This window comes from Bombus huntii, chromosome 14 (assembly GCF_024542735.1).
Source record: "Bombus huntii isolate Logan2020A chromosome 14, iyBomHunt1.1, whole genome shotgun sequence".
Taxonomy (NCBI): domain Eukaryota; kingdom Metazoa; phylum Arthropoda; class Insecta; order Hymenoptera; family Apidae; genus Bombus; species Bombus huntii.
In genome coordinates, this window is record NC_066251.1 from 1,118,560 (window position 1) to 1,142,329 (window position 23,770).

The 23,770-nt window shown below is 48.9% G+C and overlaps 3 protein-coding genes across 7 annotated transcripts in view; 2 read left to right on the plus strand and 1 right to left on the minus strand.

Annotated features, from left to right (window-relative positions):
- The window catches only part of LOC126873561 (uncharacterized), a 143,197-nt gene that overhangs the window by 51,779 nt on the left and 67,648 nt on the right, over positions 1-23,770 (minus strand). The window lies entirely within an intron of this gene.
- On the plus strand, positions 11,293-13,962 carry LOC126873560 (opsin, blue-sensitive). The gene is made up of 8 exons (XM_050634579.1): positions 11,293-11,661; positions 11,937-12,128; positions 12,328-12,543; positions 12,631-12,761; positions 12,858-13,030; positions 13,147-13,304; positions 13,418-13,513; positions 13,597-13,962. Exons 1-8 carry the CDS (start codon positions 11,600-11,602, stop codon positions 13,706-13,708), a joined length of 1,140 nt encoding a protein of 379 aa, XP_050490536.1. The 5' UTR covers positions 11,293-11,599; the 3' UTR covers positions 13,709-13,962.
- Positions 23,088-23,770, plus strand: part of LOC126873541 (tyrosine-protein phosphatase Lar) — a 275,993-nt gene continuing 275,310 nt past the window's right edge. For both annotated transcript variants that reach the window (XM_050634518.1, XM_050634524.1), the window contains exon 1: positions 23,088-23,597. The gene's annotated coding sequence lies outside the window, so the exon portion shown is untranslated. The remainder of the gene's footprint in view (positions 23,598-23,770) is intronic.

Sequence of the window (23,770 nt, forward strand, 5' to 3'; positions counted from 1 at the left end):
AACACGTACACCGGAGTATATTAATCCAGCCAGAGGGCAAGAAAGTACGAGAGAAGTAAAGTCTTTTTGCGGTGCTCTCGTTCGGAGGGGAGCAAGCAGTGCCATCGGATCTTCCGGTAGCGCGCCCGGCATTCCCAGTGTACGGCGACAAGAAGATTAAGCGGCTTCTCTTCGCCGAGCCGTCCCTTCCGGCATTTAGTCGCTGTCGAAAGAACACGAGAAACCGGGGGGGGGGGGGACCTCCAGACCGGAGACGTACATATTTCCAAGCTGATAGGCTGTGGATCCATTTATCCGTACCATTTTTAAGCAACAAGCCTGTTGTGCTACGTCTACGAGATTATGGCAAGACCAGGCGAACGAACGCGGTTCCGATTGGTTTCACGATTCGTACGATCCTAAAGATCCGGCGCGTCTCTGTGCGAAAGTCTACTGCGCATTTTTGGATCGCTTTTGAATTCGACTAGCCTGTGCTAGAATCCGACAGCGCGAATTAAAGCGATCCGAGGGGATTAAAGCGACCGGCGAGAGATTCAGGCTAACGCGACGGAGAAGAAGGGGGAAATTGGGTAAAAAAAAAAAAAAAAAATAGCTTGTAATCGATAAAATAAAGAAATAAATAGTTCGATTCGTTAACGTTTTCTCTAGTTTTGGAAAAAAGATTTATGGAATCCGTTTTAAACTCGGTTAAAAATCAAGACGTCGCACCTTTGACTCGGTAACGCATGCTGTTCTTAATGACTTATACGCGACGCAATTTCCAGCTCGAGTCGGTGGAACGCACACCGCACCAGCACCAGTCTTTAATCAATTATGCAAATGATTTGCGGACTGCCGCTGTACTTCCTTCCCCTTGCGTCACGAGGACGCGCAATCCAGAGTTCCCTTTCCCTTTGTAGCCGACATCCCCCGTGAACCATACCTCCTGGCCGAATACTCGTCTCATTCCCGTCCCATAGCAACATCGCGTGCTTTCCGCCGCTTCTTTCGTTTTACTCCTCGCCAAAACTCGCGACTTGTTTATTAAAACTTTCGAATTAACTCGTTTTAGACACGTTCGTTTTCTACTTTGGTCGGCCGCGATATATTATTTAGCGGTTCTCTCTCTCTCTCTCTCTCTCTCTCTTCCCCGTGGAATTTCCAGGTAAAATACACGGACCGTTTTCTCCCTTTTCTCTCTCGCCTAGTCAGTGACCGACCGTGACTCTCGTATACAAACCGCCTAACCACCGTCATCATCCGCCGGCTCTGCCAACGCAGTTTTGCTTTACACGCGTATAACCTTTTCGTATCTCCGGTCTCTCTTCCGCTTCGCATCCGTTCTCGTTTCCACCTTTCCTTCTAGTTGCTGGTTGCTTGCTCGCCGAGCCGCCCCAGCCTCGCTCGCCCGCCACGTTCCTCTCTCTAACGAGTTATGTTTCGCGCCCTCGTCGCGAAAGTTCGGATACGAGATTACCGTGCTGGTCGGCTCTCGAGCTTCGTTGCCGATATTATGGAAAACGCGAGAGGCAAAGTCGCGAGAGCTCGATGCCAGAAAACGAAGGAGAGGGAAACGGGTCCGGGAATACCCTCGATTCTCTCTCTCTCTCTCTCTCTCTCGCTCCCTCTCTCTTTTCTCTATTGGAGACGAACATCCCCTTTTTCGAAGGAACGAGATTTAATACACGCTCGATGCCGCTGCTATCGTTACGAGGAAGCATCGATGTTTCGATAAGAAACAAGATGCGCGTATTTATATTGGCAATGCCGGAGAGCTGGCTCGTAGTTTCCGTTAACAATGGCGATATCCTGCGAAAGCAAAAGTGCATAGATATCGAAATATGCGGGCGAACTGGAGTGTATCGATAACAAACTAGCGCCGTCGATGCTGCCGCGAATACACTTGCCTGGGAACGTTGCAAAGACGTCCCGGAGAAAATCCTGAAACGGCCTCTCGAGTGTCGAACGAGAGCGAGGAAAAATATCGTCGCGTTTCGCAGCGTTCCGCCGAGACGCGAGTCATCCGATTAATCGCATTCACCGTCGCGCTAACCGACAGCATTTTCTCGACGAGTTGCATGCAGCGAAGAACGGCGGATGTCGTCGAGTTTGGAGAAAAAGCGCGACCGAGATGTCGCGAAAGTACGAAGACGGCTTCCACGTGTATTTCTCGGGTTAAAACGCGCGGCGTATGCACGTCGCGTTTCGTGCTTCTCCCGCTTCGCTCACGCTACCTTTGGGACTCGGTTGCAGGGGTAACCGGACGAGGATCGTCGGCAAAGGAGGGAAGAACGCGTTACGTCGGCTGCCATCATTTTTTAAACGTTACACGATAAACAGTTACGCTGCCCTTTCATAAGTTACGGGCGTTATGTGCGCACGTACAATGGCTAGAATATCAGACGAGCGAACGTAACGATTCGCGCTTTTTATAGAACCGGCTGAACGGCGTATTCGTCTAGTATTTTAGTCGACCGTCGAGCCATCGAGAACGGCTGCAAATAGATCTTTGTTAGGGCAGATGTCGGTTGATCGCTATGCTACGTAATGTCACGGGTCAATGTTGTATTATTCAAGTAATCCTTTGCTCTCGCACTATCGCTTTTACGTTACTTTTTCGCCCGAGATTTTAGCCGCTCCAGTTTCGCTTATTTCGCAATTACCGAATATTTATGGAAAGCGGAAACTCGAGAGACGCGCGTACAATCTGTACACGCGCTAGACAGACGGACAGATAGATGGATGGATTCAAGTAGGATGCAGTTTGGAAAGTAGGATCGCGTGGCAAAGTGTGAGCAACGAGGGTGGGCAGAGGGAGACGTTTGCTACGAAAACGAGAGCAGAATAATCGTTATCAAAGTTTCGCGCCGATTCCAGAATGAATCGGGAACTGGCTGACCAAGATCCGACAAACTGCAGCGGAAGTCGAGTCGGTGAGTCGGTCCGAGGGAACTTCCCATCGAATTAGAGAAAAGTGTTCTCGTGGCGTCCTGTGCACACTCGCTACGACAAAGTTCTCCGTTAATCTCCTGGAAACCCCTACGGGTCTCGATTTATCGACGATATCCGATACGCGCAGCTTCTTCCTCCGATTTATTCTACCCCTCCTCCTTCTGTATCCACTTCGCTCTCCCTTGTCCAACCAACGACCCACTTCCACTTTTCGCTATCCTCTCTTTCGCTTCGTAATACACCTAGATCAGACGTTTTACAAGGAATTCGTTGTCCGTTTCGGTAAATCGTACCGCTCTTGTCTCTAGAATACACGGAATATCAACGTTTCGCCGTGGAACAACGCGACATTCTGCCAGCGGATGCATCGTATCCGCGTTGGCGAAGCAAGAAAAATGAATCGTCGAAGAGACGGGCAAAGACTCGATCGAAACGATGGATCGATGGTCGCGCCGCGAACATCCTGCAACGATCGTATCGCTTTAAGTTTAGACACGACACACGAGAAACTCGAAGTTTATTAATTCTTCTTGTTACGAGAAGATTCGGTCAAGTATCGGCGAAGGGAAGCACGGGAAGGAGCAAAGTCGACAATGTTGGTCGATGTGACGATGAGGAAACGAGGAATTGGAAAAACCGCTCGAATCAGGTCCGCTCTCGACTCATTACTTTGAATTATTCGAATAATATTTTCCTGTCTGGCTGAGAAATCAATGCGTCTACCCAGGCGATGCATAATTCATGGCATAGTATCGGACAGATGGAAGATTAATAGGCCTGATCAGACGCTCTCTAATCGAACGCTTACCGCCTACTTTCTTCCTTTCTCCCTTGCACCTTGCATCCGTTTCCCACTTCTCCTTCCCTTTTCGTTTATCTCTTTCGGAAGCTGTCTCGCATCCTGCGATAAAATCGATGGATAGCCTCCGGAGGGAACGAATTCCAATGATCTCGAGATTTTCCTATTCGGTCCTCGCAACTATTACGAACCACTTAGTAATTTGAATCTTCAAAGATTTTCTTCTACGTTATATCTTAGTTTCTCGTACGAAAAGCTTTGTCCCATAGATAAACGAGAAAATTTTCCTCGGCGCGAGGTGTCGTCTCCCCTCTTCTCGACGCAGCTTTACTTCGACGAACGTCAGGTTCCTCGGTTTGTCCCGGCGCCGAAATTCGTCTTCGCTTCGCGAACGGTAAAACGCGAATTAAACGGTTGAGTCGTATACAGTGGGTCGTCGTTCGATTTGTAGCGCGACTCAGGCAACGCGACGCGACGTTCGTAAATGTCGCTCGGCCTCGATATTCGTCTCGCGTCGAATATAAAGTTGCGCGAAGACGAACGAAAGCGTAACGCGAAAACCGCCGTACGGATAAAAAGTTAGCAGCGTTTGCTGCAGAAAGTTTCCCTCGCGATTGCCGCATAGTTCGAGGGTCGCGAGTCGACTCGCGTTGCTCGGTGGACCGTCGTCTTGTTCGGCGTGGATTATCCGATTAAAGGCGAGACGATCCTTGAAATCGCTTCGCGGCGATGGTTAACGAGCAAAACTGTTTTTAAGCGGGAACAACGCGCCCAAAGTGGCCGGCGTCGAGCTTGTTTCGAACGGAAAGCAACTTTCCTTCGAATAACTAGGAGCCCGGCCAATAAAAGTTTGTCCTCGCATAATGCGAGAAGAAACAATTTTGGATCGCGTCTCCCGTGCGAAGACCTAATTGAGACGAGCACGTACTACCCAATAACTTTCGAGTTCGACTCCGGAAATTAAATGACGTGACGCAAAAGCCAAACGCGCTCTCAGCGCTCGGGGAAAAAATAGCCGAGGACGAGCCGAGGAGAGTTTCAAAGGAACTGCAGGCCAAGAAGACGGAATGCCGCGCGTTTAGTTCGAGTTAACCGAACTCGGGCTAAGACGAGTCGAGAATACATTTCGACGACGCGATGGAAAAACTTCTACATCGATGCGACGCGAGAGAACGTGTGCATTTTGGCTTTCGTTGCGAAGCCATTACAACGCGTGGTAATTATTCGGAACGAGTCCATCGAAATCGCCGAGTCGCCGCCTGTTCCTGTTCCGAATAATCGATTACGGAGCAAAGTAGCTCGACGACGCGTTCTCCTATTATCGATTCGACGATCTTAAAGTTGGATTTTTACGAGGGCAACGACTCCTGCCTACATCCGATGGTACACGATAACGAAGAAAAACGGAAAACGCGATACCTACTCGGATCGATTGGCGATGCTGTTCGTCTTGCTTCTTCTCCCTCGAACGCACAACGTATCTATGTACCTAACAAACGAGAAACTTTCTCGAGACGTTATCGGCATTTCCGCGAAGATGGAACCGCGTTATTCCGTGGCGCATCGAGACGCGCTGACTCGGACGAAATCGCCGGCAATTCGCCCATTATCGCGAGCGAGACGCCCGGAACGCTTTAAAACGCTTAAGAACGTTAAAAGTGCCGCTAACGGGGAAATCGATGACGATTACGTTCGCGTTTTAAACGCGGCAGCACGACCGTGGCCAGCAGCGATTTCGAGCGGCACGGTGCAGGAGGCGTTTCAAAGCGGACAGAATTAAAATTTGCTCGTGCTAGGCGGCACATTGTCGATTGGTCAGAGCCTCCAGATGTCGGCTATACGTCATGCCGGTGCATTGTGCGAAGAGAGAACGTTACGCGCAGCGGTTATATCAATTTTCAGTCAGCGGATTTCACCGCCCTTCGCAGCCCGACACGGTGCATACAAATTGCCATCGCGGCTGCTAACTAACCGTGCGAGTTTGATGAACGAAAAACGACCGGCCATAAATAATGTCGCGTAACGACGCTTCGAAACGATCGATGCGATTGTCCGTCGTGGGTAGGACACGATGGGATCGCGAAGGAGCAACCGCGATTGGACTTGCGCTCTGTTACAGTCTTTCGAGACGTTGCCCTCGTCCAAGATGCAGCGAGTTCCGTATGGGATTTGCAGGAGAGTGGAAACGAGGGGGAGGGGGGGGGGGGGAAGGACGAGAGAGGCGGGTGGGAAACGTAGAGACGCGTAACGCGGAGAAAAGTGCCGGTAGGAGGCATATAATGGCGAGTATTACGGGCACTTAGTCACTTTTGTGCTTCGGCCGGCATTGTGCTAAGACAAAAGATGGCGAATCCCCGGGAGCGATTCAACTGTCCCACACGAGCCAGTCGGCGGCACTCGAATAACTACGAGGGGCTCAGGGCAAAATTAAGCCGAGCGGCATGGCGCGGCAATTCGCGAGCGTTCACAAACACTCGCTCCTCTTATTCCTTCTCGTTTGTTACGGTCACGATACGCTTGCATATTCGTGGAGCGTACCTACTACTTGCAAATGGAAGCATGCTACTACCTTCTTCGTGTTCGAGTCGGTCGCGCACCCGTGTCCGGGCCTCTGCTCGCCTCTGCTCGCCTCTGAAAGCTCCGATACGCATTGTACCATTCCCCCTTTGTTATCTTTTTCTGTCGCGAGTTTACGCGGCGCACCGCCCAGCTCGCTGCTAGTTTCGACTCCGACAATAGCCGGGTTTCTTTCGCTCTTTCCTGCCTTCGTTTCCTCCTTCGTTTCTCTGTCGTCCCTGCGGCCAACGCGAATTCGTTCCGCTTCGAGCTACAGACTAGTTAGTTACCCTTTCCTGATTATTTTTCCTGCTTCGTCGTCGCGCACGCCTGTCCTTTGACGAGCGTACCGTCGACTTCTTCGCCGTCCTCTCCACCCACCAGTCGCGATCAATTTCCTCGGAAGATTTTCAAAGTTGGCTAAATTTCCAAAAACCGAACAATATCTGCGGGAATGTGGAGAGGCTTGGCCTGGCCGCGGTCGTCTGTGACGTCGGGGGGTTGGCAATTTCAAATCCGAGAACGCTGAGGAATCGAGGGAAAAGGAAGACGAACTAAACTTATAGAGAAATAGGCGGAACGATTCGGAAGACCACTCGGTCGCGGGCTCTTTCATCTCCAACATCAAAAGGCAATTCCTGAAATTATGGAGATTTTTCCGAAGAATTTCGCGAAATCGACGGTATTCTACGTAGGACCGCGCCCTCGTGCTCTTTGTCAGAATAAACGGGTCGGGGGTTGAGAAGAAGGACGGCGAGAGCGCAGACGGAAACGAGGCCGACGAAGGGGAAGAAAGACGACGAGAGAAGAGGGAAGAAGTCAGGCTCGGAACAAATGAGAGGTTATTTCAGGCGGCAGACGTATGTACGTATATTCGGTACCAACGTCTCAACCATCGCATCGGCCCGAGTTTCCGACTTTGCATTTTTACCGTGAAACTCGCGGTTTGCCGTTAAACCTCTCGATCGTCTCTTTCTCTTCTCGTTTCTCCGCCGAGTAGCTGCTGGGAGAAGCGCTGCAACGAACGATCAACGCGGACAATCGAGAACATAGCGCAGCGATAACGCAAGACGACGCGAAATCGGTCGACGAGCGCGTCCGACCAGCGATCGTCCTTATCTACTCGCATCTCGCGTCGACCGTTAACGCGTGCAACTGTCTGCAGAAGCGTCGCAAGATCGTTCAACTTCCACGCTGCTTGCAAGATATATTTCCGTCCGGGTCACGTTTCTCGGGATAACTACGTTTGAAATTCTTCTCTGACAATCAGATCGAAGATATTTTCGCGCATTTGGAATTCATAGAACATGGTTAATTGATCGCAAACAGACTGTACGATCGTATAAAGTCGGCATCGTAATTTTAGACGGCTATGATCTTCGACGAAACAATATCGTACTTTCGAGCGATTTTTTTTCACCGGCACAGAATGTTATCATACCGGCGTCCGATATCTCGTCGCGTATATGTAGTTGATTAGTTTCGTGGTTGCCTCTAGAACAAAGAGCGGAGAGGATCGGGCTCGCGGGAAGATAACGCGGAAATATCCCAGTACGTATCAGGAAAATGGGACAAGCAGCGCGTATAATACGGTTTATTGTGTACGAGATGAAGATCTCGGGTTCGTGTGTGTTTTCAGCTTCTTCGGTGCCTCTCCGTCGCTTCGTCCCGTACGAAAATACGTGGGAACGATACAGGATCGTCAAAGTGCCGGAAAGTGATAAGAAAAGTAAGAGGCAAAAGACGTACAGAGAGGAAGACGGCGAAGCGAATAAATGTCGTTGTTCGTCGTTCGCTATCGAATTTTAGTTCCTCGGGAACGAGCAATTTTGTTTCGCAAACGCGCGCGAGTGACGCAACGTTGGATGACGCTGCGAACGTTGGATTCTAAATGATCGCCTATCACAGCCGTCAACGTTCCACTCGCCGATATATCGATCGATTCCAAGGTTAAGGAAAAAATGGGCCGGGATTGATATTCCCCGATGTCCGTCGCGTTGTAGTTTCGGGATCGACCGGATCGGCACGAGAATTACACGGAGGATCGGAAAACGTCGCGAAGCGTCGATCGGACATCGATCGAGTCGGAAATCGCGAGACACCGTATATCCCTCGGGGAGAAGGTACGATTAAGGAAGATGCCGAATTGATTCGGCCGTAACGAGGGGAGAATCGTCGACTGGAGGGTAGGAGAAGTGCCTCCTCGTTTCGGTAAAGCCAGCGATACGACTCGTGGGACGCGATTTGAATAATCACGATGGCTGTTGAATCGGAAAAAGAGTGTCAATCTGCACGCTCGGTGTATGGAAGTTTCTCGAACGAACGCGCGTGGAAAGCAGCGGGAATACAGGAATACAGGAAGAGCGAGAAGCAGAAGAGAAACGCGCGGACCGCTGCCATTAGCGAGCGCGACTGTCGCGTCGTAGCGACGACGAGAACGAGAACGAGCACAACCCAACGGCGGCTGCCCAATTAGCGTTAATCCTTGTTAATCCGCGTCTCTCCAATCTGCATTCCTTTGTTCTTGGTTCGGGCCGCTTCGCGGCCCGACTATCGCGACAGTTTACGACGAGCATATTTCGAGTCGGTAGCGAAGGTTTGAGCCGAGAGGGTAGAAGGGATGCGGGACAGGAGGATGGAAACTAAACGCGGAAGCGGGGAAAGCGCCGATACCGAGGGAAAAGTAAGCCGGAACGACGACGGGATTCCTAGCTGTCGGTGAGCTTCCACGGCAATTTTATTCACGACTGTCGATCCTTCCGGTGGAACGTCGACGAGAAGGAAAGGGAGCGACGCGTCGACGAACTCGAGAAAATATCGCGTAACGAGCGTGGCTCGAAACGGGCCACCGGCCTCGCCACTATCGGCCTGCTGAACACACCATCTCCTGTCTTCAAAGCGAAAATCACGCGAAAACGTTAACGCGTATAGTGGACGCAACGACAATTAGGATGATAACAATAAAACGACGAGGTTTCGACGAATGGAAGCCGCGATACCGAAAGAAAGCGTGCTGCCGATCGAGGAATGGCCCGATTGGCACAGGCCGCTGGCCAAAAACTCAGCTGCGATCCTTTCTCCGCTACATCGACCGGTGGAACGTTGTCCGGAGAACGAACGCGCGAGACGAAAAGTCGGAACGCTGTGCACGGTGTGCATGCGAGTTGCAGAGATTCGCGAAATCGGCCGTATCGGGAGAGATTGTTTCCGATACACGGCGCGAACAAAGAGGAACGACGCGCTTAGAAATATTTGTCTCTTCGGAGCGACGAGGCATTGTCCTCCCATCGACGATTCCTCTTCTCTGTGTGGACGCCTGCGACCGAACGACGAGACAAAACTCTGGGACACGCGCACAAAATCAAAAGTACGATGGCACGAAGGACGGCGGTTCGTCCGACCAACGGATACAGAGAGATAGACGGCTAGACAAAGGGGCGGAGAGACAAGGAGAGCGATCGATGAGAGATGACGGACGCGGCCACGATACCACGGACCACGAGCCACGAGACCGACGAAGAAGGGAACGCGTTTGAGCGGCTCGACGTACCGGGTCGAGGAAGAGGGAAGAACGAGGACCGGCGTCAGCGGTCGCTCCACTCACATTGTTACCATAATCGGCCTCGGTTGGGCCCATTGTTTGTCATTCAATTTTCCCGCTGGATTTCCACCGCGGACAATGGCAGGAACGCTTTATAAGTCGCGGGAATTACACGGGCGAACAAAGCTCGTAAATATATCCGTTGAATCGTGAAAAACGTCCTGCTACTACTACTACTACTACTACTACTACTACTACTACTACTCTCTCTCTCTCTCTCTCTCTCTCTCTCTCTCTCTTGCTGTTGCACGCAGAATGAAACTCCTCTCCTCTCCACTCCGCTCTCCGTGCTTCTGCACCGCGACATCACGTTCCACCCTTCCCGTTCTAGCTGATCCTCTCACGTCACCCTATTCGTCCCACACATCGTATCGTTCTTTCTGTTTCTAGGTTGCGTGTAAAACGCAGGACGGCTGTGTTCTTTCGCGCGGACGCGCTTATATCGGGCACCCGACTGTCCTCGGCTGGTACGTACCGGAGGCAACGTACCAACCAGCCGACAAACCGGCCAGCGGCTGGAAACGCAACGGATACCGAGGCCGGCGTGGAGTGTACGCGCGAACGGACCAACGGCAACCATTCTCGTAAATCAGTGGAACTCCGGCTCCGTTCCGGGACAATTTTATGATTTAATCCGGTGAATGCGCGAAGGCTGTGGTCGCGGTAGCTTCGAAACCCGAGTTCGCGATATACCGGCTGCACTTGCCGAGATGAATTTCACACGGCGCCAAATGGTGACCGCGTGTAAAAATGGTTTGCGGCGTCCGATGGGTGGGACGGCGGATGGCCGGAGGGTGGTTCGGCGGACGTCGCGTCCGAATACAGAGGACGGAGTACGGGGTTAGCGGGTTGAACGCGAGGAGACCAGGCGACGCAACACGACGCAACCGTTCGACGCTCAACCAGCGTGAAATTTCAGGACGCTGACCGACGTGCGTCGCAATTTCTCCGAATTTTCGATCGGTTTGAGAGCGTTATTTGGTTAAACCGATAACAAAACGAACCCTCGATTACGAGATTGACAGCGCGCATCCAATCGATTCCCGGCCGAACCTGCACCCTCGTAATTTCCCTCTGACGAGTCTCTCGACTGCCTGCGAATTTTTCGGACGCCAACACGACTCGACGATCCGCGAGTTGCTCGTCGATGCCAGAACACTCTATCGCGCGTTCCTCCGATCGTCTGGCTCCGTTTCCGAAACGTCGCCTTCATCGGAGATTAAGAATCGTCGCGAAAGGGCATCGCGTCACGAAGGATAGAGACCACGGAGATCGGTTCGCGTGACCGCCTAGACTCAGCCAAACAAAAGGTTTCTCGTATTCGTAAATCGCAAATCGAATTAAACTCTCAAGCGGCACGCCATTCCCGATCGCGATTCGTCGTGCGTATAAAAGGAACGGATCGCGATCAACCGAGTCAAGTGAGTTGCGGGACGTATTCACAACCTCTCTGCCGCGTCTCACTTCAAGCCGCGGGTTATCACCGCTTTTTATTCTTTCCCGATATTGTCTTTCGTATCCACACACAGACATACACACACACACACACACACACACACACACACACCCACACACAGCTTCCGCGTTCAACGATCGTTCCAATCGGAGAAGTCCGCTTGTGATCATCGAGCCATCGCGATCTGTGTCCGTTGCGAAAACGTCGTTAAACGAGTCCCGCGTACCGAGCGTCGAGTTGTGCGAGTCGTGCCGGGATGTTATCGCATAATGAGACTGTCGTCAACGGTCCATTGGCTTTCATCGGCGAAGAAACTGGGTGTGTACATGTAATCCGTCGACCTTCTAAATGCCTGCGAGACGATCGAAAAATACGCAACTACGTAGTACTCGCGTACTTTGTTCCATAAATGAGAAAAGTTTACCGACTCGAGTACTCGTGATCGAACAACGATCCTTCGAGACAAAGCGCTACGACGCAGGATGATATTTACGATCTCATTGATCGAGCGTCGATTAATATCATCCGTCTCTCCAAGCGATCTTTACGAAAGCATAAGACGATTAACTATTGTTCGTTTGCTCGTCATCCAGGTATGTTCCGTCGATGCGAGAAAGATTCCTGGGATGGAACGTACCGCCAGAGCATTCGGACCTCGTGCATCCCCACTGGAGAGGGTTCATAGCACCGGGAAAATATTGGCACATTGGATTCGCGCTCATCTACTCGATGCTGCTTGTAATGTCTCTCGTAGGAAATTGTTGCGTCATATGGATATTTAGCACGTAAGTTTGAAATTACATCGGAGGGTTTGGTGGTGCCCTCCCTCGAGAAACGGTGGAATACTCGTCCGCCTGCGGATCGATCGTTGGCCGTTTCTCGAAACTACACTTCGTCCTGTACCGACTACCGTCATACGTCGTCGGAATCTGGCGTCGTACCGATAGAACCGCAGATACTGGAGCTCGGCCTGTGTGTTTGCAGATCGAAACCTCTGAGGACGGCTTCCAACATGTTTATAGTCAGCCTGGCGATATTCGACATAATAATGGCCTTCGAAATGCCGATGCTTGTGATAAGCAGTTTCATGGAACGTATGATCGGCTGGGAAATCGGATGCGACGCCTATGCAGTCTTTGGTTCGATCTCTGGCATGGGACAATCCATTACGAACGCCGCCATTGCCTTTGATCGATACAGGTTACGATTATTCCGTTTGATTACGATCTGATTACGATCGGCATAAACCCTGCGAAGATACTAAACGCGCTTTGCTTCTTTCCGCAGAACTATTTCCTGCCCGATCGATGGACGGCTCAACTCGAAACAAGCCGCGATAATCATCGCTTTCACGTGGTTCTGGGTGACACCGTTCACTGTTTTACCGCTGCTAAAAGTCTGGGGTCGATTCACTACCGGTAACAAATTCACGGAAATTTAACTTCCCCCCGTTCCTTTTCTTTTCTTTCCTCAACCTAACCCTCTCGCGTGTTATTTCAATCGAATTATTCCAGAGGGATTGCTCACCACTTGTTCGTTCGATTTCCTCACGGAGGATCAAGACACCAAGGTCTTCGTTATGAGTATCTTCATCTGGTCTTACGTCATCCCTCTAACCTTTATCGTGTACTTCTACTCTCAATTGCTGCAATCTATTCGCAATCACGAGAGAATGTTACGAGAACAGGTCGGTGTCTACGAATTTCTTTTCCCCTTCTTCTTCGTTTTTTCTTTTCTCTCAGCTTGTTTCAATATCGTTGAACGATCCGGCTCAAACGGACTTTCTTCGTTTCTGCTCCACAGGCAAAGAAGATGAACGTAAAGTCATTAGTCTCGAATCAGGACAAGGAAAGGAGCGTGGAACTGAGAATCGCCAAAGTGGCATTTACGATATTTTTCCTCTTCCTTTTAGCTTGGACACCGTACGCAACCGTGGCTATGATAGGAGCATTTGGCAATCGGTAATTTCTACGTTTCTACGCAACCTTTTCCCCGTTCTTTTTCTTCTTTTTTCTTTTTCTTTTTTCCTTTTCTATGACGTAGTTACCAATGACAAATCTAATCGTCTTTGTAGAGAGCTTTTAACGCCTATATCTACGATGTTACCCGCCTTGTTTGCCAAAACGGTATCTTGTATCGACCCGTGGATTTATGCGATCAATCATCCGAGGTAACTAATCACTCGTGATACTCTCCACGATATCGTGGACGTGAATACAAACGAAACGATTATCGCTCTCCATCTCTGTGCAGATACCGACAAGAATTGCAAAAGCGTTGCAAATGGATGGGCATTCACGAGCCGGAAACAACTCACGACTCCGCGTCTGTCCAGACCGAGAAGATTAAATCGGACGATGCATAAATCGAGGGCCTCGAACTTCCTACATTGACGCGCTTATAGGCACGATCGGTTTTCCAGTACGAGATCGAGACACGCTAAAAAGAAAACCACCACTGGTGTGATCTCGATCTCCGTATAAATACGTAGAATCTCAGATTCCGCGTAATTACGTGAAATTGTAAAATTGTAAAATATTATACGATCGTAGCGATACGTACAACGATATCAACGATCCTACTATTATCAAAGCATTATTAAAGTAAATTCCACGGCAAGCTGTTTTATCGAAATTTCCCTTTCGATCCACGTTATATTTACGCCGATTAAACGTCATATCGAAACATCTATAGCGTTCCATCGTTGGTCGAGCTTTCCTCGTGAATGCGTACGAGAGGTTGCGCGCTGTAACATGCGCTGCACCGTGCGCGGTAACTTGCGCGGGTCGATCGACTCGAATTCAAAGCCATCGAAGTGAATTACGCGAGCAACAAACAGTTTCGCAAGATTTCTTTTGGCGAAGAAAACTTCTGGCTAGCCTTTCGTCTAGACGAAATAAACCGTGTTGAAAATTCTCCGAATATAATTGACTCGTTGTTCCGAAATTCTCAGCGCACTACTTGTGGAAAAAAGTGTGCGCGATGAATTTCCCTTTGATAACGAGCCTCTCGTGACACGTAAGCCTTCTTTTTCTCTCATTCGGCGTGCAGAAGAGAGGAAAGAAAAGCGTAGTTTCTGCCTTTTAGCGCTTTTTACGGAAAATTGAGAGGGTCTTGTTACATTCTCGTTATCCCGATCCCCTTAACACTCCTGCAACTTTTCTTCCTAAGATTCGCAGAAAGCGATGATATTTTTACGCGAGGCGCGTCCTGAAAGAAACTATTTCGTTACACAGATTCGCAAATATAACGCTACGCGAGGTATAGCGTTTCCTTGGTAAAACGAGAGAAAACATCTTAATACGGCGCATATTTTTCAACAGAGATGAAAACCGACCATACAAACCGAAAGTATATTATTGCCACGTCTCTTAACGCGTAATTTCAATTTACAGTAATTCCATGAAAGGCCAGTAACTTCTAATTATCGATTCGTCGTTCATTTACGTATCGCGTATGTACTCGATTGGATGGCAGAGTGGTGTTGCTAGAAATCGATCAAAGTTTCCGGATACTTGCGAACGTCAGCGTATAATGAGAAACGCAAGAGGATATCGACGAAGTAACGAATGATAGTTTTTATCGATAGAAAGATCTCGGTTCATCGAGAAAGGCTAAGGACGATTACGTGGACGTGGAACAGAACGGTGAAAGTTTAGTCCCGATGGCTGCAACGTTACGAGTTGGTGGATCGTGTAGGTACGTGTAGATAGTACACTCGCGTGGCTCCCCGGACAGTAGGCGGAGTCAACGGATAGCCCGGCAGTTCAGTTAATATGCAGTTAGTACGTCATTTGTTTCTCGCCGCTGGGAGGGCTTATCGTAATCTCTAACGTCATGGCTCCCCACGATCTCTCGCGTTAGCAACGCTTGCCTCGCAGATCAACGAATTCGCGGATTCTGTGCATACAGCGCGTTAAACGCGATCACGACGATTCGGCCGATTAGACGAAAACGCTTCTCCGTTATCGAAAAGTAGCGGAATAGAAGCTGACTTACTTTCTTCCTTCTACAATTTTTATTCCGAATCGATTTACGCGGTAACTTTGCCGATTCGTCTGCTACAGTGTACACGCGACTCTTGCATCGATTGAATTTCCAATCAAGCGAAATTCTATCGTATTTGCCGCCGTCGAAGAACCGTTTCCCCTCGCAGTCCGTTTCGCGCACGCGACTCTCGCGCAATCAAAGTTTTCCACGGTTCGTCCCGCTATGGATAAGCCGGGAGAGGAACGACAAGGGCTGTGGAGAAAGGCACGGAGAACAGAGGAGAGAAAGGGAGAGACAAGTTGGTAAGGCGGGAAGAAGGAGGGCAGGAAGAAAGGAAGCGAGTACAGTTTGACAGGGCGAGAGTCCTGGTTTCGAAGAAATCCTTGATTAGATGTTCCCGTCAAAGGAACCCTTCGTTTTCCGAGGATCGAAGAAAAAAAGACGGGTGGCAAGGGGCCGGGTAACGAAGACAGATAAAACGCGAGTGGGGAAAGAGCGAGCGACAGCGAGCGCGGGGGCATGGAAAGCGAGGAATCGGTTTGGGGAGCGAATTAAAAATTGTTCCAGTCGGCGAACACGGAGGAATCGAGAAAACCAGAAAAAGAAGAAGGGGAGAAATAAAGAGGCGTTTTAATCGAAGAGGTCTTGGAAGGGATTGCGCCGTTCCGAGAGTAAAAAGGAACGATCCCACTCGGTTTAAGATACATCCCATCCTATTTCCCGAGGTCGTACCGGCGACGACCAGTTATGGATGTTGAAAATTCAATTACGCGGGATTTATGGCTGCCGACGCTGGGCATATTTATTGTCGTGGCATCTCGTTCTGAGGTGGCTGGCCGAGTCCTCCATTTTCGCATCGAGGGAACGTCCAGTATCAAAATATTGCCTGCAAATACGTACTCTCGTTCCATCGTATTCCAGGGTTACGTTCGATGGTTTCCTTTCTTTTATTTAAGCTAGCTCGATTTCAAGTATCGCCAACCGCGTTTCTTCCCTTCGGCGGTTCTCGTGTCGTACGGTTCACGCGCAAAATGGCAAAATGCGGGAAACGAGTGGAACGATCGAATAAACGAGAATCCGTTTTGGAGTCGCCTATGTTGTTACACGCGTCTAGCATTAAGATAGCGCAGACGATGTTTTATAGCGTTTAGGTGCCTCGCTTTACGGGGCCGTCCTTTTTAAAGCTGTCTTAATCCCCGTTAAGCGCAGGGTAATAAACTCCACAGTGCTCATTAAGGTAGACTGTACAGTCTTTTTGTTCGTGGCACGAGATGTATATTAACGCGGGCAATAAATATCATCCTTATCGACGGCGTTTCGCCACCTTGTTATCGCGTATCGATTTTCTACCACCCAAAGTCGCATGGTGAAACGCGACCAGGACTTTTCGAATTTTCCAGGACCATCGGACGAGCAGGCAAAGGAAAGACGGAGTCGTTCGGCGGACGATGCGTTGCCACGACCGTGGTTCATCGAAGCGACGAGCAAGATAGTCTCGTCGTGCCGAGATGGCAGGGCCAATCGCAACTTCGCGTTCCTATTCGATCGCGTATTTCATTCGAAACGTCAGACAGAATTCGGCTGTAAAACTTCCCTTCGAATAGAATTTGTTTACCCCGCCAACTCCATCTTCGACGATATTATCGGCGCGGCGCAACGATTTATCTCTCGCGCCACAAATCTCTGATACGCTTTATCGATATCGTTGGATTCGAGCAGATGTTTGCGGTAAACGAGAAACACGTGGTCCTTGGTAACTGTGCAGTTGATGTGCCAGTGTATCGCAACGTTACGCGTTTCCCTGCTCGTTCCTGTTAATCAACCGATTCAAGACGCTATTTAGTTAAATTCGCCGTGCGTCAGGACGGAACGAAAGACGCGAAGGCGAAGGAGAAGCGCGTACAGGAGGCGGGGAACGTCTGATAGCAGGGAATTACGCGAGAGAGAGGTACGAGGGAGGAAAGAAAACGGCCAAACTAATTTCAAAGCTGTTAAGAGCATTACGAAAGTATGTCCTCGACGGGCGCAGACGAGCGTAGACGGGCGTAGTTAGGCGTGGACTGGTGTAAAAGTATATCCGGGGACGCGGGTATTTACGGATACGTGGAATATTGGACGCGAGAACAAGTGGCGCGTACTATGGCAGAAGATAAAACGAAGGTGCAGCTTTAGCAACGAAGTCGATGAGAGAGGCTGGCGTTTCGCAGCGATTAGAGATGCTCGGGTTAAATCCTTTCGAAACGGGAGGCCAGGGATTTCGAGACAAAACTGCGCGCCGAGAAGAGGAAGAGAGAAGAGCAAAGGGAAAACAGGTGAACGAGTTAAATCAGAAGGACGGAGAAGAGAAGGAGAGACTGATTAAAGTGGAAAGAGCAAGTTGGCCCAGTGTGATGCAACGTGGACAATAGTTGGCCGCCGCGTCGTCGAGGGGTTGGCCAGAGGAAAGGTTGGAAGAGGAGTCAGCTGAGAGAGACCAGCATGGGGGAACCTGTGAACCCTCTCCTACGGACCGAAATACTAAAGCGAGCTTAAGTGCGTTGCCATAGGGACCAGCTGGAGTCGAGGGGGCGAGAGAACAGTGGATGGGGTTGCCGCGAGAGAAGGTCGTGCCACGTCCCGTCTATGCCGCGTAGTTTCCGAAACGCGCTAAACCGCTCGGAAGTAGCCAACGTCGAGATTTGCTCGCTTTTCTTCGCTGGCGATTTTCAACCGTAGATGCGCGTTTACTCGGGATTCTTAGACTCGCGTGAACGAACGCATTCGACGCAAGGATGAACAGCCTGTTTCCCGCTACTGCTATTGCTCGCCCACCTGTGTACTCGCTAAACGTTTCGTTCTTCTTCGCTTTGACGTTTCTCGCTTTGACGTTTCTCGCTTTGACGTTTCTCGCTTTGACGGAACCACGACTTAACGCGATTTCGAAGAAACATCGCATCTCCGGCTCGATCGTTGTACGTACATCGCTACCAACCAAATACGGCATAGTATTACGCGCTTTATTATTTGCAGCGCATGCTGTCGCACGTCCGTAACAATACTTCCGTAAGTCTGTAATTTGCATCTCGTTGCTGATGTATTCCGTGTCGTTCGTGTATCAGCTCGCTGGCACGGTCGTTAAACGAATTTCCTCTTTCCTTGATTCTCCTTTTCTCTTATCCGCTGCAGAACGCTGCTACAGCATTCCTTTTCTCGTCCCTGCGAACGATTCAAGAATTCCACTCGGTAGTTGACACGGCAGTCGCGCGAGAAAAATGAAAACTTGATTATTCGCTTCACGACTTGCTCGATCATAATTGCGACTGGCTACGATCGACGCGAAACTGTTCGTGGCCTGGAATAAGAAAACTTGCTCAACGGAAAACCAAGCGTTTCAGGCCTCTCTTCGCGAACCACGTTTTTAAAAGTTGTGTTTAAAATTTCCGATTTTACATTTACGGCTGGTGAACCCGTGTGAAACGCGTTAATGGCGCGCTATTCCACAGTCGTTGGACGTACGCGCCTCTTACGATTCAACTGCTGAACCGTATTAATATGCCTTCTGCGCGAAACTTGTGCCAAACAAAGGTCGACGAGTCGGCCGAACAAACAATGAAATTTTTAGCCACGCCGTTTCTCCGCCACTTTCCACGGTCTTTCAGAGAGCTCCGCAGGAGGCAGAAAAGAGCTGAGATGTTTTCCCTGGAGTCGATACTTGCTCCCGTCGTCTTTCCTTTCAACCGTAATTCCACATTCGTCTTTTCTTCCTCGATGATCGTTTTCCACACGCGTTTTCCTTCGCCCTCTCTCTCCGATCGTTCAGCTGTTTCGCAGTTCTTTAGTCGGATCGTTGTCCCGTCGAGCTCTATAAGGAGCGGAAGCTTAGACTACGTGGAAAGCGGGAAAATGCCAGCGAAGGAAGAGATCGTCGGACGGAAACTAGGCGAGCTCGGCCAGCTGCAATACCGCGATACACAAACTTATTGGCGAAACTCGCGAAACTTCCGCAAGGTTCCGAGAATTTCAAGATGGCGAACATCCGCATTCCGGATTAGAAGAAAGGAAGAACAAAGGTCTCTGGAAGCTGCTTTATCGGTGGAAATTTTCCTCCTCTCTGCAATCAAAAATTCGTTTTGCCTCGCAACAAAGTATCCCGTCGAATCGTTCGATGTTCGATGTTCCGTGCTGCGCGTTGCATGTTCGAACACGTCGCAACTCGCGTTGAGTTGACTCTATCGAAGTAATCACGAGTCGTGCCCATTTCTGATTGGCGCGATAAAATTAACAGGGATTCGTTTGGCGCGCAACTCCAATTGTAAATGGCACCGGTTAATTGGGTCGACCATCTGACGATTCGATGTGAGGAAATTCGAGCTTGGTCACGATAATGAGCCGTATTAATTATAAACACGTCGCACTGCCGTTAATTACTCAAGTTGGAAGTGCGATAGCACGTTTACATTCCCAGCATCTCTTCGATCTGTACAATTCGCATTGTCGCCGAGCGAACGAGCAGTTTTTAACGCGATGGCCTCGTTCGAACGACACGAACATTCGTCGTTTGTTACCTCTTTACCTCTTCGTATCTATCTGTTCCGCATCAACGTGTTCGCAAAGCACGCCTGCTAAAATTTTTACCAACCTTCTCCCCGATTAAATTTCCCCTCTTTCAGCTTGTAGAGGGAGACGAAGGATATTGTAACGCCACACCTTTTCCGTTCATGGCGTGTCGATAGTTCGTTTCTCTTCTGTCGTATTTCCAGATACCAGATTATTATTTCACATTTTCTTATCTGTCTTTCTGCATCAAATTTAACCCTGTCCCCCCACCGGAAATTCGCTTATTTTTACCCAAAATCGAGTCGTACGTCTTCGTTTCTCGTTTATCGATACTTGGCTTCGATCAAAGGCTCTCTATGCTGTTAAACGTATCATAGAAAACAATGAAATTTAAACTGTTCCTTCGAGTGGCAGCGAATTACACATTCTAACCAACACTCGTAAGATCTGTGGATGAAATTGAAGCAGCAAGTGTACCGTACTACTCGGTCCATGTAAATTGTTCGTAAAAAGGGAAAGCGGAATGTGATAAATAGGATAATGTAGAGCTATCGATCGATAGAGAGCGAGAAGAAGGAGAAAACAAAGAAAGCTATCGATACTCTCATTGGTTCTTGCTAAACCGAAAATCGCTAGAGAAAAGGTAAAAATGAGAGTCAGCGTGGGATGTAAGCGCAAATCGTCCAGCGAATCGATTCCATTATTCGTAATAACGAGTAAACGACCGCTGTAAGCTACGCGCTTGCTAATATAGAAACGAACAAGAATAGAAAGAAAGTAAGGCGGAAATACGAATGTCGCAGGCCGAGCAGGTTACAGCTGAATAATGACTGCTGCAAGAGAAAAAGTATTAGTTCGCGAGCACGAAGCTTTCTCTGTAAAGCACGTTCTCTACATCACTCGCCTTTTGTCGATGCCATCCGCTAACGAGAAGTGATAACAAAACCATCTTGCGAAACCTCGACTATTTTTCCCGATGCAGCTCGTTTCAAGAGCAAAAGAAATTCTTCGACGAATTCGCAACGCTGTACGATCGGTATTTTGGAAAATTTTTTTAATTTTTTCCCATTCCAAACGTGCTCGGCTACGAGTAAATTAACAGGCGGATCTCACCGACGACACTGCGACCAGATACGTATCTTGCGCGTATTAGGTTGTCCGGAAAGTGTCTTTCCTTTACAGACGCGTCTTTTACAACGACGCACCTTTATACAAACATGAAACCTAACCTGTCGAACGTTCCGATCTTTATTTCGATAGAACAAAATGGATCATACGTAATTCGATAAAATAATACAAAACGGAAATCCATTATTTCCTTATAAAACGAAAGAAACCTTTCGGACGACCTAACATATATTGCGTATGTTAGCAACGACACATTTTCAAGACTCGTAGCAGGCAATTAGCTTTCGAACGATTTACGGCAAGCACTTGGACTACGCGTGAACAACGAAAAGCCAGACGAGATCGTGCAAAACTCTATCGATAGCTAGCGAGTCGAACTGGCGTAGTTAACCGCTGTCAAAGGTTTTGATCGACGCGAGAGAGTTTAAGGTTTCAAGTTGCAGTGTTTTAACGGTGATCACGATACGGATTCGACTCAGACTCGAATCGATTTTAGATTATTATACATTCACGATCTAGCTATCTATGACTTACTCGCGGTTATTTAAGAAAAGCCGTGCAACGTTGCGCTGCTTCAAAGAATAAGAATATTATTCCTAGAAGAATCAATGAGAGAACGGGAAAACTGGGCTGCCTTCTGGTAAATAGTAACTATCACGAACAGCGCTGTACTTACGGAGAACATCGAACAGAAATTACGTACCGAATGATTCGACCATGCGGTGATCTCTCTGATTAATAGAAATTTCTAACGATAGACTGACAAAGTGATTACTTCGCTGGCAAAACCGAGAATTCGTTCCGTCTATCTAGATCTCTGCGACTTACGCTCGAATCTCGTTATTGAAAATCATTCGCCACCTTCGATAGCAACCAACGACGCGGAAAGTTTCGCCGTAGAAATTGTTTCGTGTAACTGCTCGATGATGAAGAAGACGAGAAAAATCATGGAAAATGGGCGAGCGTTGCCACGCTCTTGCGAAAGAAGCGATAAAATCGCGCGAACGCGCGAAAATTAGAAACTGTTTTTTCCAACGCGGTACGTTCGGCAGTTGCACGGTCGAGACCATAAAAGTTAACGAGCTGTTGGCGAGAAATCGTTAAAAGTTAGCGTTGAAAATTCGTGAAACCGGATGCAGGGTGTCCTGCAACGGGCGTAATTAAATGTACGGACACAATTTGTTCTAATTTTGGATGCAACGCCTTCCAGTAGGCACGACTTTTCTCTCCTCTTCTTCGTCGTGCTGACTGCACGTCGAGGAATACGTATAGAGTACGCGCGTATCGTCTGATAAACCTAGCTAAAGTGCACTCGTATTTGAAGTGGTGAATTCGCGCGGCGAGATCACGCGAATCAGCGTCGCGTTATATTTTCCAGGATATTTTCAAGAGACGTCGTGTTTTTCAAGGATCTCGTATTTGAGGACGCGATTCCGCCCGATGACGATGTCGTCGCTCTGATCATATGGCGCATACTTGAAACGCTTTGGTTGAGATTCGCGCGTGAAAATATCGCTTGACGAGATGCTACTAAATAACATCTGCCGGCTTATTCGACGCGACGAAATTTAAATACGCGCGACCAACTTTTTTCGTTTCCATTTTTGTCCTCGTTTCTTTGACTCGTTCTCTTAAAAAGAAAAAAAAGGATAGAAACAAAAAATAGATAAAAAAAAAAAAAAATGAATGGCAGTGTACTGGCCGTGCAAAAACCGATTCGATTATTCCGCGATACGAAACTGACATGGATATATAAAGAGAAATAGAGAACGAGAAGGAAAAATGCAAGTGGCGATATTTACAAAGAGTTACGAGACAAGCGATACGGTTTTCCGCATTTCCATGGTTTCCCCGTTCGAAATCGAGTTAGAGTAGCGAAAGGACTCGGAGGGCCTTCGATAGCCCGACGACTTCTTCGATGGGATTTTGATTCCGCGAGAATTTTCTTGACCACCCTTTATAGGTGCGACACAGGCCGACTATGTGCCGCAGCACCTACACAGACGAGGATAAGCGAGGAAAGCCAGAGCATGCGCTCGGGTATCGCAAATGTACGAGCTTCGGTTCTCGCTTTAGTCGAACCCCGGTAACGGTAGGGGTAGAACGCGCTCGGACGACTATTCGACAACGTGCTCGCCACAGGACAAGGGGTATTTTGTCGATGAAAAACGAGACCGAGCATCTACCACTTCGACCTGATTCTCAGATTTGAGCGTAATGTTGCGGACTCGTAAGAGTTTCCATTCCAATTAGTTTCTAGCTATTGGCAAAGCAGGTCGTCCGCAAGCCCGACGAAACGCGAGGGATATAGCGTGAAGAAAAGGACGAAACGGTTTTGCAAATGCATTCGCGCCGATCATCTAGAGGCAAGTTTTTCTGGTAAATTGCGACATCGGTGGCAGTGGCGATATCTATACTGGTGATAGTGATAGTGGTGAAAGTGGTGTTGGTGCTGGTGGTAGTGATATTAGTGTCAGTGATATTGACGACGGTAGTGGCGGCACGTGAACCTTTGGCGAACACGTTACAAAGATGCGGTAAATTTTTCCACTGCCCTTCGAGCACGCCGAACCTGCCCGAGCGTCAACTATCCTAAACAGGTGAGAGAACAAATATTCTACGTGTTAATGTACGAGCCGCACAGATATACGAGGTGAAAGCAGGTAACTGGATTTTTACAATTTTGGAGACTTTGCTGCCAAAGTATTTTTTTTAATATAACGTTACGCGCAACGCATAATTTCGTCGATTCTCTCTATCTTTTCGTTTCCTG